We start from the raw sequence: 16,497 nt of genomic DNA, 5'->3' as shown, positions 1-16,497 counted from the left end.
AGGTTCAAATGTAAGTTAGTGACCATTTCGTCTAAAGGAAGATGACGAAGATATGTTCGGAGATGAAATTCCCATATCTAAGTACAATAGACGCATTGTTGTACTCAGTATAATAATGTACTCGATTAAATTTTACATCCTCAAGGAACTTGTTAGCCAGATATAGCTCAACGCCTACACAACATCATTCGAATGGTACGGTGAATGTAATCATGTACTTAAAAGTAACCATTGACATAAATTTGTTTTATCCATGCAAAGACATAAAAAGGAATGCTAATAAATGTGCAATCCAAAAGTTGTTGATTATGAAGGAACATAATCTCTTCTTTAACGAAAGTAATCAGGGGGAGATATGGTAGACTATAAGTCATTACCTATATTCAGTTTCGAAAAGTACGTGACTAAAGGAACTGTCTGGAACAACTCTGAAAGTAATCACGGGGAAGATCCAAGGATATGATGTCGACATATTTTACTTCGAAATTGAAGCTGTGTTGTACTCTTTTTTCCCCCGATCGAGAATAGTTTTTCCCAAAGGGTTTTATTACTCGACAAGGTTTTTAGCGAGACAACACTAAAAACATCAAGTATGTTGAATGTTGAAGATATAGAGATCGCGTTGATATTACTGAAAATATCTGAATCAAATAAATGAAACGTGATATTCTCTTAAGCAACGTAACTTCCAGAATCAACAACATAGTCTTATAAACATTCAAGTCACCAAAGTAAAGTGTGATAAACTCCTTTTAACTGCATTAGACTAATGGTCCTGTGACCCAAACTCTAATTAAAAAAAAATTGTGACCCAATCGCAACTCTGTTCACTTTTTTGTGACCCAAAGTCAAAATATCCCAAACAAAAACATGGAGGGACATAGGACCCCTCCATAAACTTTTAACCCTATAAACAGTAAAGCAAGCTTGTATGTGTTGCAATAAGAAAATGATATCAACAGAAGTTGTAGTACTGACGATCTGACATTACTATGGCCCTGATTTCGATGAGATTTCAATCTAATTTATTAGCCAAAATTATTTTTCTTTCTTGCCTACATTGCTTGTATTCCAGGTAAGAAATCTTTTGCGAGATGGAGTTAACTGTGTTTGAACTTGCAACTAGGCTATATTTCTTTTTTGACCAGTGAGGATAATATATACATGTAAGTAATTGCTGTTTGAAAAATGCAGATGAGTGTTGCTTCAATACAAGTATAAGAGAATTAGGGGAAGCAACAGTTGCATCTGAACTTTTTCCAGCTTTCTAACACTTCACTTGGTTGTTTACATTTAGAGTGAGAGCTTTCTACAATAGCCTACAAGAACCCTGCTATCAGAAAAGGGTCCCTCCTTGCCTACAGGAACCCTACTACTAGCAAAGTGCCACCTCGATCTTCCAGCTCGAGCATTCGTTTCACTATCGCAATCTGAACTGTACCAGTGTCATCTTAACACTGAGAGTGGATATGTTTGATTCACTGAGCTGTACCAGTGTCATCTTAACACTGAGAGTGGATATTTTTGATTCAGTGAGTTGTGTTTGGAGCCTTCGGGGAATCCTGATTATTTTTTACTACCAAATCGTAGTTGATAGAAGCCAGCTGAGACAAGTTCTGTTCAAATAACAACAAAAAATTATAAGACTGTTAGGCCTGTTCACTGAATGAAACTTTGAGGACATTTGGAGACAATTGTTCAAACTCCAAACCTGAAATTGGGTAAAAACTGAAATACTGTTAACATGTTTAAGACATGTTACTAATCACTATCGAGTTTGAGCTGAGGCGTTTGCAACAAACTATTATGGGTCAGGGATATTTACCTTGAAAGAAAAATTACTGAAGGAGTACTTCACTTGAAGATTGGGTCCTCCAAAATCTGCCAGATTACCACATTCATCGCCCTGCTTCAAAGATATGATTTATAAGTTAGTTAGAAATTAAACTCCAAACCAAAACTATGTACAAGAGATACAAATTTATAGGAGTAATACATCTTCATCCTGTTGGTTGCTGTATGAGCTGCTGCTGCAGGATGCACTGCATGTTTCGGTCATGTCATCGAAATCACTAGCTGCAACACTCAAGTGTTCGTCAGCATTACTCCATATGTAGCGGCTTGTGAAATAACTTGTGTCATATGCACTATCTGCTGCTGGAATAAAGGCAGCCTGCAAGCAGGAAAATGTAAGAGATTCAACATTAGGGTTGACAATACTTCAGTTACTGAACTATACACGGAAATGGGAATCTGTGCAATAAGTCGGTTTGATTCTTGTCTGTTCTGGTTTTGGTACCTGGAACGGTAGAACCAATGAAAGAATAATGAGGGGTTAAACATGTAATTTGTACATGTAAAGATGTTTAACATGAAGAAACAGAAATTCTCAAATTTTATAAGCCAGTTCTACTTCTGCATCTATTGTAAACCAGAGTACCCAGAATGGGAACTGGTTATTTACGATGGGTCTGTTTCCTGTTTTGAATTATATGGATCCGTAATTGGCAAAATGGGGTACCAGTTACAGGTGCCAATTGACTCTAGCAAACTCTATGATTGTGTGGAAAAATTCAATATGGTAATCAGATATAATAGATCACCTTCTGTCGCGCTAATGTATCCCAGTTGATGTCCTTGAAGAAAGGATGCCTCTTAACCTGCAATAAGTGGGTTCTATTTCGTCATACTACACCTATGATTCTATCCTTATAAAATGGGGAATGAAAACCTATAGAACTCAATCTTGATTAATTTACCTCTCTAGCTCCCGTTGCTCCAAGTCTCTGGACTGGGTTTTCAATCAGAAGCCTGAAAAATAAATATTGTTATTACATGCATCCTATACTGTAATTGACAGTTGTGAACAAGACAGGATGCCTAGATAACTTAGAATGATCTGGTCTTTATAATTTCACTCCAAACTTCGCGTCTCTAAGGTTTGGATTTTCTAAGTCTATATTATAAGATGAACCATGCATCTATGCTAAAAATTTATTACTATTATTCGTTCTCCGCTAAACTGAATCTAGGCTATTTTCTGTATGTGTCTTGAATATTCAGTAAAGACTTTTCTTTGCTCATCTGAGTCGATAATTTGTATTTAGAATTATATAGCGCAATAATATTCTTAAAGCTTGATTCTTGTAAGAAAAAGGTAAGAAAGAAGAAGATATGATGTATGATCCATGAATCTTACTGGTCAATCAAGTCAAATGCTTCATGGCTCATTTCCTCGGGTACGTAAGGCCACGGTATATCTCTGTTCATTATGTTATCAAATATTTGCTGCAAAGTAGAATAAAAGCAATTAGTATCAATTCCTAATCTGCATGAATGAAATAGGATTGATTCCATAATCCCATTCATAGAGTGCATTCGTCTTCCGCTAAGCTCTCACCCTTCCTCAAATAAGAATAATCCTTGACAGCAATTTTAAGGTTTTGGTAGGGGGTTTAATAAACTGATTTGGCACAAACGAGAGCAGAACAGAAAAAAAAAGTGGTCTAAGTTCAGGAGGTCATTTAAGGAAATGGGTAAAAATAGAGCAAACAAGAAACTTTCGAGAAAAAAAATAATGCAGTTAACTCGAAGTTGCTGTCACAAGGGAAAGGAACAAGAAGAATTCACAATTTAATCTCCAAGAGATTTTTAAATATTTCATTTTGCTTATCTTGGCGCACAGCAAAATTTTCTGGTCCAAAACTGTGGCAGAGAGGCGGAGCACTTTTTTTTTTCTTATCAATGCAGAGAGCATGGGTTTCTAATACAGAAATTTGGTAGGGACCATAAGTTTCATGTATTTACAACGAACTCATCCTTTAGCCAATAGACCATAATGTTTTTGCAACAAGTTCTACACTTTCATCAATATTAAGTAAGGACATGAAAGCTCAAGGTCGGAGCATAAGAAATCGAGAATTGTCAATTAGAAAGTGGAAGAAAATCTTTTCAAGCTTTTAAAAAAATCATTTGTGCATTTCATGTGAATTTAAGATCAGAATGTTTACCTGTGGGGTTTCTGCATTAAATGGTGGAACACCTACGAGCAGCTCAAAAAGAATAACACCTACAGACCACCAATCCGCTGTAGTGCCTAGACGGACCCAGGTAAAAATGAACAAATATAACAAGTCAATAGAAAAGTATAACAATTTGGTTTCTGTTGAATATAAAGCTTGACTGAACAAACCAAAAAAGTACGAACCATGTCCCATTCCAAGGAGTATCTCAGGTGCCAAATAATCAGGAGTACCAACCGCTGACTGCTTTTGGCGTTGCTCTCGCTTCGCGGTTTGCTGTTCTGAGTGTTTAGGTTCATTGTCTCCAAGAGAAGTGTTAGCTGGACCTGATAGATCATCCGTGCTATTGATAAGGCCTACCTTTGACAGCCCAAAATCTGTCAACTGTAACAGAAGGGATTAGGACTTGTGAGAAGTCACAAACAGCAGTATTTCTTAGCTTCCATAGTGAAAGTTTTATATATAGAATAGTTCTAAACTTGTATAAATGTTTTTTTCCTTCTAATGGTCAGAAACGGCAAAGAAACAACAAACAACAAATTATTTTTAGGGTAAATACAAGCATACAGTATCTTTCATTAAGGGTCAAGAGCCTAAAGGGCCATACGGATAATCATACATGGGAGAAAAACAGATAGCCTGATTGAGTAGGAGACAACTATCCTTCAAAATATCCGAGGATAGCTGAGGAAGATTGCCCCTTCAAAAGTGTGATCCAATCATCTGAATTAGCTTTCTTAGACTATATTTGAAATGACATGACAGCATTGCCATTTGCAAAAGAACTTGATTCTACATCAAAGTACAGAAGCAAGCACGTAAAGTAAACAAACAAGTTATCTAAAGATTTTGACCTTGATATGACCATCACGTGCAATCAGCAAGTTGTCTGGCTTTATGTCTCTATGAATCACATTCATGGAATGCAAGTACTCCAGTGCAAGAACCTGAAGGAAGTGAATACAAATATATTTAAACAACTGCAGAAAAGAATTAGAGCATGGAAGGAATCGGAGTTAAGTTGAGGGTATAATCATATAATGCCTTACAAGTTCCGCTATGTATATACGTGCCATTTCTTCCTCCAGGCAACCCAAATTTCTCAACAAGGAGTACAGGTCTCCTCCATTTAAGTACTCCATCACTAAGTACAGATTTTCCCTGCATGTGAAGGAGTAGAAAAATCGCACCTGTCCATAGTAGGATACATAATACATATTAGAGAAAAAGTTTCACGTAGATCTGAATAGATCAATTCTTGGGGGTTTTCTCACCACAAAAGGATTGCGAACTGATATTAGGATGTTACGCTCAGCCAAAATGCTCTCAACTGCATTTTTACGAATCATATCAGCCTTTTTCAGAACCTGTACAAATTTTATAATCTATTAGTTATTTTAATGATGGAGAGTGAAGATTAACTACTTTCACATGTCTTCAATTTATTGTATATAAGAAGATTACTGAATGCTGGAAACTGTACAAACAGCATGTGTTAAATTAACGAGATATCTGAGATTCTGAATGAAGTTGTCGTTTCAATTTCCTACGAATTTGTGCACCTAAAAGAGAACTATCCACATATTGAAGAGACTAGGGATCAGTTAAAAGATATCCAGCTACTAAATGACTTAAAATCAAGTACGAGCCCTGAACATCTCCTAATTTTCATTACAGATGACGCTTTTGTGACATTAGGAGCTACTGCTTAATATAGTGCTTTGTTTATACAGATAGGTACGCTTTTTTTAATTCAGAAACGTATTGGCTAAACATTTTAAGCAAAATTTTTGATTAAATGTCTTTCAGTGATTCGTTATTTTTATCATCTCCCAAAGGAAAGAGAGAAACGTAGAATGAGCAAGATATATTCAAAATGTCTAAGCATTTCTCTGCACCAATATTCGCTTCTAGCAGTAACAAATATACTTAATGGTACGATTTCGACCAGTAACTTGTTAAAACCTTACTTCTTTCAAGCTAAATGGAAAATACCTTAATAGCGAATAGGTCACCAGTTGCTCTTTTCCTTGCAAGGAAAACTCGTCCAAATGCACCTCGACTGATTGGTTTTATTATTTCGAAATCTTCTATGGATGTTCGGTCCTTACCATTTGTATTCATAGGGGTTCCTCGGACACTATCTGAGCTATCTTCATCAACTGTGAAACTAGATGAATCTACTTTTTCATCATCTATCTGCGAACAAAGATGTACATACTTTTCCCTGTAAAGTTTGAGAAACTTTTTAGATGAAATACAGAAGAAATATTATCATCAAAATCATCAGAAAACACTGCTTAAGTAATGCTGACTGAAATCATCGTGTAATACATTTTCTTAAAACAGATAAGGATAACCTGGTAACATATAAGTGATTTATAATTTATGGAGGATCAGATTTTGCATGTAAAAAAATTAACTTACTGCAATAGTTTCTCTATCCGTCTTCCAAACGTCTCAACAACAAGAGAGTCCACCTTCCTATCCTGGATAGCATATTTTAAGTCTTCTAGACGGTCAACCAAATATGCCAACGTGCTGTAATCGGTGTTGTTCACACTGGCAACAGAACGAGCGATGTCCAATAGCTTGTTTATCTGTCATGATTAGATAAAAATGGATATGAAATTTCAGATGAAGTTGTATCACAATAGAGAGCATGTATTTCGGTTTACTGGAACTTGGCAGGTATTCTTTCAACCAAAGAATACATGACAATTCAATGGTGATTGTTTTAGTGGTGTTGAGGCAGACAATTTCCTAAAAAGAGGCTTATTAGATAACATTGACCCGAGTAAGCATTTTCAGGCTTGACTATGTTTCCTTGGGACAGACACGAGTTGGTCAAAATAGGAAATCATCATTCACTGTGTATTCAAAATTGATAATGTGATATTACTAACTGGTTCAGAGAAGGAAAACATTTCCTTCGATCCTCTTTGATTCTTCACAATTTTTATTGAGACATTATTTGAGTTAAAGGAGAACTGAATTCTTGATTTCTGAGTTTAAAGGTGTCAAATGTAACTACTAATGATAAGGTCGCGCTACTAGTTTTCTCTATGGCTCCACAAATTTCCTAATTCCCTCAGAATCTAGAACATTTGTGCTTTATAGATAATACATCTCAGACTACACCAATTCCTTCACTTATGAATGCTAATGGAGTACAACGATCATGTACTATAGAAGGATGCGTCAAGAAAGATACCTGCTGAAAGTTTTCGCACTCTGAAATCAACCTTCTTCCACCCAATAGCAAGTCAAGCTGACTAGTCCGTGGTGTCATAAGTGGAGAACGGGGGGTCATGCTTCCTGCTGATGATGCTGCTATACCGGGATCAGGAATCACAGCTGAAAGGGTCTTGCAAGACATTCCAGTTGAAACTTTCAGCTCATCCATGACCAAAGCATTTTGATCTTCTGGACCATATTCCGCCAAGTTTTTGGAACAAGCATGAGATGAACAATTTTCCCTAGGAGATAGGCCATCAATCTCTTCACTCACACTAGATGTAGATACTCTAGCAACTTCAGGACTTCCTTCTGCAGTATCTGAGCCTTTGGGTGTGCATGTTTCCAGTATCTTCTCAAGAGTTTCAGCAACCCTTTCCAACCGCTCATTCACAGTTAAGCCTTTCAAATCACATCTATCAGCAATTGTACAGATCCTAGAGTGAAATTCCACATGAACTGTTGGTATTTCGACCTCACAGATTCGGCAGATCATAGAATTCTCATAGGCCACACTATGCTGATCTCCCCATAAACCCCAGGTTACTCTCTTCACATTTGGAGGAACATCTGAAGCATCAGGAAGGCATTCTGGGGTATTGACATTTTCGCTACTGTCGCTGATACCCAGTGCAGTTTTATCCGAGTCCGTTTTATCCTTACATGGGGTAGAAATCTCGTCATCTTTCCTTTGGTTCTTTTCGGCAGCACATGGAAGTTTCTTCCAGGAGGACATGCGATCTCTGCATGAATCGACACTTTTTGCAGTACCAGGCTCCACTGGTTCAGAGCTACCCCACTTTTGATCATCATGATCTTGGGGATTCTTTGGGTGTTTCTCATTAGCTTCTTTCCCAACTAATGAGCTTTTCGTAGGTACCTGAAACCCACCCTCGTACATTTGTGCAGGATAAACCCCAAGATCACTAAGCTGATGTAGACCAAGTATATGTTCATCCTCAAACATGTTCTCATTCTGGAACTGTAATAGACGAGTACACCGGGTGAGGATAAAAAGAATCCTGGTATGTGCTTGTTTCAAGATCCCCATTGGGAGTTCTTGACGTTTATCATCTAGATTCTGAACTATGGTTTCACACTTCGTCCAGAACTCACTTGGTGACATCATGGCACATTTCCGGGCAACAACTAACAAATCTTCCAAAGTCTCTCTCCACTCTGGATGTGCATCTGCATTCTTTTCAAGAATGCTAACCAAATCACCAGCCAATATACCTAAATCAGAATTAACTTCTTCCTTCAACCGATCAAATTTTGTCCTGATAATTGCCATAATCTCCTGCATGGTTGATATTGAAAAACAGATAAACAAACATTAACAACAAAACTTCCCAACATAGTTAAGCTTCAACAAAATAGTGTTCCATTTACCTCCGGATGAGCTAAAGCACGAGACTTCCAGAACGGAAAAGGCCGAACACCTTTAGAATTAAGTTCATGAGAGAAACTCTTAACATCAGCAGGATTTCTTTTCCTACGACCACTTGTAACACGCAATATAGCTTGGAAACGAGGTGATTGAATTTCCTTAGCTGTGTCCAAAGCCTAACAAAAGTAAATAAACCAAAATCTATTGAGTTATACTAAAACTCACCACCAATTCTCAAAACCCCCAATCACAAACATTTTACCTGCAATGCTGGATTAAGAATAAATGGAAGTCTTAACGATTTCGATTGAGTGTTCAATAGACTCTTCTTCACTGCACACACACACACACGCATAGTTGAAAACAATTTCCAAAGCATTAAAAACCCCAAAAATGAAAAACCTAATAATCCCTCGAATCAAATCAATTTCTTAATAGAATTCCGCAAAAAAAAATGACAATGAAACGAAATCCACATGTACCTGGGTCGCGAGGAAGGGTCCATTTAGGTTTATTAACATCAACAGCATCTCTAACATTGTTATGATCAGAAGAAGAAGGTATTACTGGTGGTGCTGAAGAAGGTGTTGTTGAGAATCTCGAAGGCAAAGGCGAAGCATCAGATCTTGTTCTAATATGATTAAGTCCCAGTGCTGATGCAACAATAGGTGACGAATCACCACAAAAACTAGATTCATATTCACCTCCTCTTCCATCTTCCAAAATTGAATTTAGGGTTTCATCTTTGTTTGGTCGTCGGATTGGAATCGGTGGAATTTTCCTTAGTTTAGATTTTGTAATGTCTTTTTTCTCGGAATCATTTTGATCTGTTGTTGTTGATGATGTTGTCGTGGTTTGATCATCTGATTTATTTGGTGATGATGATAACGATGGTTTGTTGGACATTTATGACGGTGGCGATGGTGGCGGAGTTGTGTTTGTTAGCAGTTATTGTTGATGTTGAGGCGGTTGTTCATGGTGGTTTTGGTCAGACTGGTTGAGTATTCTGGAGAGAGAAAAAACAGAGAGAGAGAGAGGTGATGTTTTTTTCGCGGGAAAATAGAGAGGAACCATCGGGTTGAAATGAAGGGAAGGTGAACTGAATTAAGTTTTCCAGAAGCGTGTTAAATACCGTTGAGAGTTAAAAATCAGCACGTGTTGGTTCCGATTTTTTTTTTTTTTTTTTTATGTTACGAGTAAAATCATATTCTCACCTGAAAAATGATATTTTCGTCCTTTTAAATAAATAAAAAAATTGAAAGTATCATTTCTCCATTTGACAGGCCAGGATATCCGGACCTCGTGTTGCTTCAAGAAAAATGATATTTCACCGTTTCAATTTGGTATAAAAATAAAATAAATAAAACAGAGTATCACTTCTCTTTTTGACAGGCTAGGATATCCAGACCTCATGTTGTTGGTAGACAAAGAATGCAGATGGGTGTACTGTAGGATTTCGGTTAAAGGGAGTTCTGATTCCGTTCGTTGATGCCATGAAAAATGCAAACCTAGTTCGGGGTTAGAAAGATAGACAGTAAAATTTATGAATTATAATCAGAGTTATCAATGTGATGCTGATTTATTTAGGGAATATCAAAATTCATATAAAACAAAATTTTTTTTCCCGCTGGCCATTGGATTAAGCCAATAGTTACCCCTAAACGCGTTAGGATGCAGATGTCGTGTTAATATCTTATTCACAACTAGTTCGTACTCCGTCGTAGCAGCGTCAATCACATTTTTTATTTACCGTTTTCGAGCAGCAACTTGGTCCAATCTCACAAATTAGACTTATTAGTGGGATGCACGTATTTGGGTTGTGGAGTGTTCTCGTGAAACACTCCAAGAAGAATTTAGTGGAGTGCAAGTTCTAGATGAATCTCTCACGATTCAAAAGTGTACGTGCGTTGTTTGATTTTATTAGGATTTGAATCTTTTTATGTTTCTTTAGTAAATAATCAAATTAAATTATACAGTATGTGCAAGTAATTAGCATGACCATCATGTAGGCTCACATGTTCGATTCTGGCCTTCATTCCGTAAGCTTTCCAACTAAAAGAACTTTTGGTTGGTGTTTGAAATAAATTTTTGACGTTAAAAGCTGATGTTGATTGATCATCTTTAATTCTCGTGGGCTAGCTGCCTGGCTCCGCCCCTGCCTGACTCCCTCGTTTACAGATTGTGTGTAGTTTTTATTTCAGAACGGTTTTGCTATAAAACATGTCAATTTTTGGGTTGAAAAAAAACTGTAGAGCTAGTATATCATTTCATTTCCCCATCTGTAACGCAGAAAGTGAATGTGCTAATCACATTTTCATCCCCGTACTGTGGGGGATAAGATTCTCTTTTCCTGCACCTGGGTTGCGCAACTTGAACATGGGTAAAGCCATATTTAATCCCAGGCGTGATTCTTCAAATGGGGGGTGAAAATTCAAATGGTATGAGTAAAACAAAATGCCCGTTTTAGTAGTTCTACAATTTGTTTAGAAACAAGGCTACTACAGGCATTGGTGCAATACCAGCTTTTTTCAATTCTAGCTGAACATGGAGTTTCACTATCTTCTTCTCATGCAAGCTGTATAAGTTGAAGGAGATCAGGGATAAAACAATAATCTAAAAGTTTAACCAGTTAAATTCCTCATGTCAGAATGTAGAAAGACGATTATGTTTAGAGACAATTAACATTTGATACAGAGACCTGATACTTCAAAAACCACTCGCAACGAAACATCACATGAATCAAAGGAAGATGATGAATACAGTATGTTCTGACTTATTTGCGCGACAAAATTTTCAAGAGGTATTTACTCAGTACCAGTAGCGCCACGTGAGACAAGAAGCAAATATTTGTTCAAATTTTTTGCAGTCAAGTTTGTATTTATCCAAAATAACACCCTACTTGTTGCGTTGACTATTGTGCTGAGCTTACCTGCTGCGCACTAATTCGGACACAGTTTTTAAATCTTGTAACTACTTCGCCACAGATCAGAGGATTCTTCGGATTTTCCTTGTAACACTCCAAACAAGCTTCTTTCTCAATTAAACAGAGAAAGGGATTCTGATAGGGAAGCTTGAACTCTTTGTCATGGAGGTCTTTGGCTTTTTTTGTCACTTCCTGCAACATATTTTCCTCCTGTTTCTGCAACCTCTCTACAACTTTCTCGCTCTCTTTTAGGGTGGATCGAATAGCATCCAACTCTTGGTTTGAAACTTGTGGAGGGACTTCTTGTGGTGTTATCGGCAAGAACAGAGCTGGAGGAGGAGAAATAGGAGCCGGGAGCGTCCATCCTGCATCAGCAGAAGAACCCTTGTGTGGTTCAAAACTGTCAACTGTTTGCTTCTTAGGGACCTTGGTTGGAGTCTTTGGCTTCGGTTTCCTTGTTTTCTTCTTTGATTTGTCTCCAGTGTTGGTTAGCTGACTGACCAGGTTGGAGCTAATTTGGATGGTAAATGATTCACCCATTTTCTAGATTCCTAGAAACACTTGGAACAACCTAGAAAACAGTTAGAAAGAATTTTAATAATAGAAGTGCAATAGATATTCTCTTGTAATGGTCAATATGTGTAGTGGCGAAATAACATAAATAAAGAGAAAAGTGTATGAACCTCAATACAAAAAAGTTTCCTCACTTTGTTCAATTCCTCTTAAGAAAAGAACATATTACCCGGGAGCTGAGAGTGTTACTATACAAAATATTATTTTTCAACAGCCTCGGAGAAAGACTGGACTTCGATAAATCTATACAGTGTATATAGGCAGTCACTTCCTAACATCTTTTTCATATTTCTCTATCAGTAGGCCTTATCCCTGACTTACTGTGATGGGAAACACGAAAGCCATACGATAGATGATAGTTCCAGTTTATTAGGTCATGATCTATTATCAACTCTATCAGATAAATAAATTCTCCCAACTTATAGACTTTAACATAGACAGGCATATGATCTGGTCTGTTGGAAGTTGTGGAATAATGTAGAACCATCACAAGAATAGTTCCGTAGTAAAAGTGAAACTGTATCTTAAGGGATCAAAATCCATCCAATAGTTTCAGATAGTTGTCATTCAATGTTAAAGAGTTCTGTTTAAATCTGCTTGCCTATGCATGATAAAATTGAAAAGAAAAAAAAAAAAAAAAAAACTTGTAAAAAAAAAAATTATAACTCCTTTAATTTATCACAAATCACACTACCGCTTGACCACAACCCAACAGAAAGGAAAAGCATCATCTTTACCATATGCTTCAACTATACAGATCAAATATTTATGTAGCTTTGGATTAAAACTACATAGGTTGTCTCCGGCGAAGGTGATCGGATCCTTATAAACCACTTCAAAAGACAGTATGAATAGAATATACAATTCAAAATGGTAACACTAGTGACTACTAAACACAATCACATTTCTGGAAGACTTCAATATACATACACATAAGAGTTGCATAAGCGTTACCACAACAACCTACTTAACCACTATTTTTCCAATGTAATTCTATGCTAAAGCATCATTTTCCTAGGCCTGTTTAGGCTGCATCTACGGCACCTCTCAAGTGTTACCTGTAGCCTACTGTAAATGTGGCAAAACAATCTTTGAGTCTCTTTTAGTTAATATACTGCGGTTACTCCTAAGTTAACTTTGATTTCAATTTTGGTCGTCTTTTTCATATGATGCACGCTAAGGAACAAGGACACAGAGATACAGCCGCAAGAGTTATGTCTTCAAGGGCTCCTTCCAAACTAAATGTACGGAAATAAGGGAGTCTTCTCCATACATATCCACCTAAGATAATTGAAGTTTCGGGTGTTTAACCACTTTAGCTGATGTTCCTCCAAATCACCAATTCATCTATCAACAACTATATACGTCTGTCAATCATGTAAAATATCCATTCTGCAATTACGTACTACGTATAGATTGATATTTTTAATTCAGTTTAATCTATAAAAGAATATTGCATATCTGTTTCTCCAATTTCATACGACTGAGAGTATATCATCAGTGCTCACTGTCTACCTTGAGTGTCGAAATGCCAACTGCATGGTGTTATAACTTAACCAAATCTACACAACTACACCTTAGCTATCAGTTATGATGATGACATCCATCATAACCTATCCCTCCTTAAGAGGGCTACCATAACACAACCCACAAGTAAAAAAAAAAAAAAAAGCCTCTTCAGGGATCTCCAATCGTTCATATACATTACTGCACCTTTCTGTGCCTGTCTTTAGAAATTAGTGTTCCTTATATTCCTTCTCCACATAACTCTTCAAACTAAAAAATATATATGACAGATCAAAATTCGTTCCGCATTTGCAGCTACCCTCTTTGAAATGACTAGTTCTATATTTGCAGCTAACATCTTAGAAATCTCAAGTTCTACACTTACCTTCTTTATAAACTATCACCATACGAGAGTCGAGAGATAATTTTCAACACATATATATGCTAGATGTGCAAGTCAATTTCAGACCAACGGGAACAAAGTCCAAATAACAAAATCACACTCCCAACTTCCCAAGAACACACAACAACACACTTTTAAAAAAAACTACATAATATGAGTTCTATAAATTTCTTAATTCCAAAACTCTAATAAATTAACAACAATTAGGGCAACCAAATTATCCAAGATAATGAGTTCCAAATTCATCATTCAAATCAAGAATACATGGTTTGGGGAAAACTTCAAGGATTTACAAAACGAACTGCACACTCAGAAAAAAATAGATCGATCAAAGTAAAAATTAATCAATTAGATTGGATTGCAAACACAAACTAAGAGAAAGAGTTAGAGAAACTTACAGAAATTAGGGTTTTGAATATCTTTTCTGAGAATCCGAGGCCTTGTTAAGTTGAAGAATCGTGGTGGTACTGGTTGGTTAAGCGTTGATAAGAGAGGAATTAGGGCTCATTCTCGCGCCCTGTTGCCTACGCTTCCGTCTTTCTTTGTTGGTTTGTTCTTCTAGTTTATAGTAGAACTTGTGCTTTTCGTAATTATCAAAGTATTGAGTACCTAAGAAGAAAAATAAAATTTATGTTTAGCCCCTGTTATAAGTTGATTAATTAACTTATGCTCCAAATAACAACGAGTTGACACGTGACACAAACTCCATGGACGACAACATTTTACTAACATTCCATAATGACTCTTCCATCGATCAAGAACAGAAAATTTTACTAACATTCTATTACGACTCTTGCATCGATCAAGAACAGAAAACTATCAACCCATTTTGAAGTACATGTGTGCGAGATTTTAAGGTCGGTAGTAAAATTATCAACCAAACTAAGCCAACTCAACTGAATTCTGTTCTAAGTATATGTGCATGTATCATATGCAAGTTCTGAATCATATGCAAGTTATGAAGTTACCTAACACTACTATACATTATATGGATCAAATCCAGAGGAATTACTGTCGGAACAGTTCATCTACTCATAGGAATAGACACTTTATATCTTGGTCTAAGATGAATCTACCGAAAAGATTAGGAGGTTTAAGTTTAAAACAACTTCATCATTATAGATATGCCATGTTAGCCAAACTAGCATGAAACATAATTCATAATCCAGATAATTCATATGTGAAATTGTTAAAGTCTAAATATTTTCCTTGTCATGATTTAAATATGAACCTCCGCCTGATAATAACAACTCAAGCTGGAATTGGCAAAGTGTTGTACATGGTATACAGATTGTTCAAAAATTCAGTATATGGGGGTTGGTGATGGCACAACAATAAGAATATGGAAGCATGATTGGATTCCACGTGAATCTTCATTTTTATGTTCTTGGGATGATCTCAACACTTCTATTATTCAATGGGTTTCGGAAATAATCATATCAAACACATCTCAATGGAATGTTCATCTTCTTCATCAACTGTTCAATCCAACATAGTCTCACTCTATCTTAACTATCCTTTTGAATCTGCAATCTTGGGATAAATTGATATGGCCTCTTACTTCATCTAGTCAATTCTCAACTGCTTTAACTTATCACCATTTATGTGATATTAAATCTCCATCAACACCAGCTTCTTTAAATACTACTCTTTGGTTGAAAATCTGGAAGTTGCAAGCTACAGATTTTTGTGGAAAGTTATACATAATGCACATCTTGTTAAAGCTAATTTGCACATTACAACTACTTCAAATGATAATATATGTGTCCTCTGCAATACTCAGCATATAGAAGATATTGATCACTTATTCTTTACATTCCCTTTTTCCCAAGCATTATGAAAAGTTTGTCTACCACAACACTTTACTTATATTCAAAAAAAATCTACTCTTCAGGACTGGATTGTTTCTTGGACAACAATCATCAACTTTACTTCAAACATTCCTTATTTACATTGAATGATTGCAACTATTTGGCATATCTGGAAATACAGGTGTAGAGTTCAATTTCAACAGGAAACAGTCAACCCTAACTCTTCTTTACTGCCTATTTTAAAATATGTGGCTGATATAATCAATACTACTCATGCATTACATGCTAGTCATTCTGTAGGGCATGAACATCATTGGACTCCACCTCTACCAGGCACTTTAAAAATCTATGTGGATGCTTCTTTTCATAAGCCTTTTCATTTGGCTGGTATTTCTATGTTAACTAGAAATTATACAGGGTCATATGTTGTAGGAAAAAGAGTTCTTAAAAGAGTAAGTCATGTTCATTAGGCTGAGAGATGGGCTTTACTTGAAGCTACACATCGGGCAATACAACACAACTGGAACAAAAGTAATCTTGGAATATGACTGTAAAAATGTAATATTATTTATAAATGAAGGTTTGCTTCCTTACTGACAATCTTCTCCCTTGATAAATAAATGCGTTCAGCT

At 36.4% G+C, this 16,497-nt stretch overlaps 2 protein-coding genes across 3 annotated transcripts; both read right to left on the bottom strand.

The window, feature by feature from the left end:
• Nucleotides 1-1,082: 1,082 nt before the first annotated feature.
• LOC113306768 (probable serine/threonine protein kinase IRE) lies at nt 1,083-9,727 on the bottom strand. Of its 2 annotated transcripts, none has more exons than XM_026555685.1 (17): nt 9,132-9,727; nt 8,912-8,982; nt 8,652-8,825; nt 7,237-8,559; nt 6,450-6,622; nt 6,018-6,249; nt 5,297-5,389; nt 5,072-5,212; nt 4,877-4,969; nt 4,208-4,406; nt 4,011-4,096; nt 3,200-3,288; nt 2,760-2,811; nt 2,604-2,660; nt 1,997-2,173; nt 1,826-1,909; nt 1,083-1,616 (listed from the first exon to the last, which is right to left on the bottom strand). In XM_026555685.1, the coding sequence occupies exons 1-17, from the start codon at nt 9,553-9,555 to the stop codon at nt 1,530-1,532; spliced, it is 3,555 nt and encodes a 1,184-aa protein (XP_026411470.1). In that variant the 5' UTR covers nt 9,556-9,727; the 3' UTR covers nt 1,083-1,529. The 2 variants fall into 2 exon arrangements, with proteins under 2 accessions (XP_026411470.1, XP_026411471.1); XM_026555686.1 differs by having other exon boundaries at nt 1,084-1,616; nt 1,826-1,906.
• A 1,530-nt stretch (nt 9,728-11,257) lies between these two features.
• LOC113305898 lies at nt 11,258-14,618 on the bottom strand. Its single transcript, XM_026554888.1, has 2 exons — nt 14,453-14,618; nt 11,258-12,143 (listed from the first exon to the last, which is right to left on the bottom strand). Exon 2 carries the CDS (start codon nt 12,110-12,112, stop codon nt 11,561-11,563), a length of 552 nt encoding a protein of 183 aa, XP_026410673.1. The 5' UTR covers nt 12,113-12,143; nt 14,453-14,618; the 3' UTR covers nt 11,258-11,560.
• Between the last annotated feature and the right edge of the window lie 1,879 nt (nt 14,619-16,497).

The sequence above is a fragment of the Papaver somniferum genome, chromosome 8 (genome assembly GCF_003573695.1).
Source record: "Papaver somniferum cultivar HN1 chromosome 8, ASM357369v1, whole genome shotgun sequence".
In the NCBI taxonomy this organism is placed as follows: domain Eukaryota; kingdom Viridiplantae; phylum Streptophyta; class Magnoliopsida; order Ranunculales; family Papaveraceae; genus Papaver; species Papaver somniferum.
This window is presented reverse-complemented; position numbering and strand designations above follow the sequence as displayed.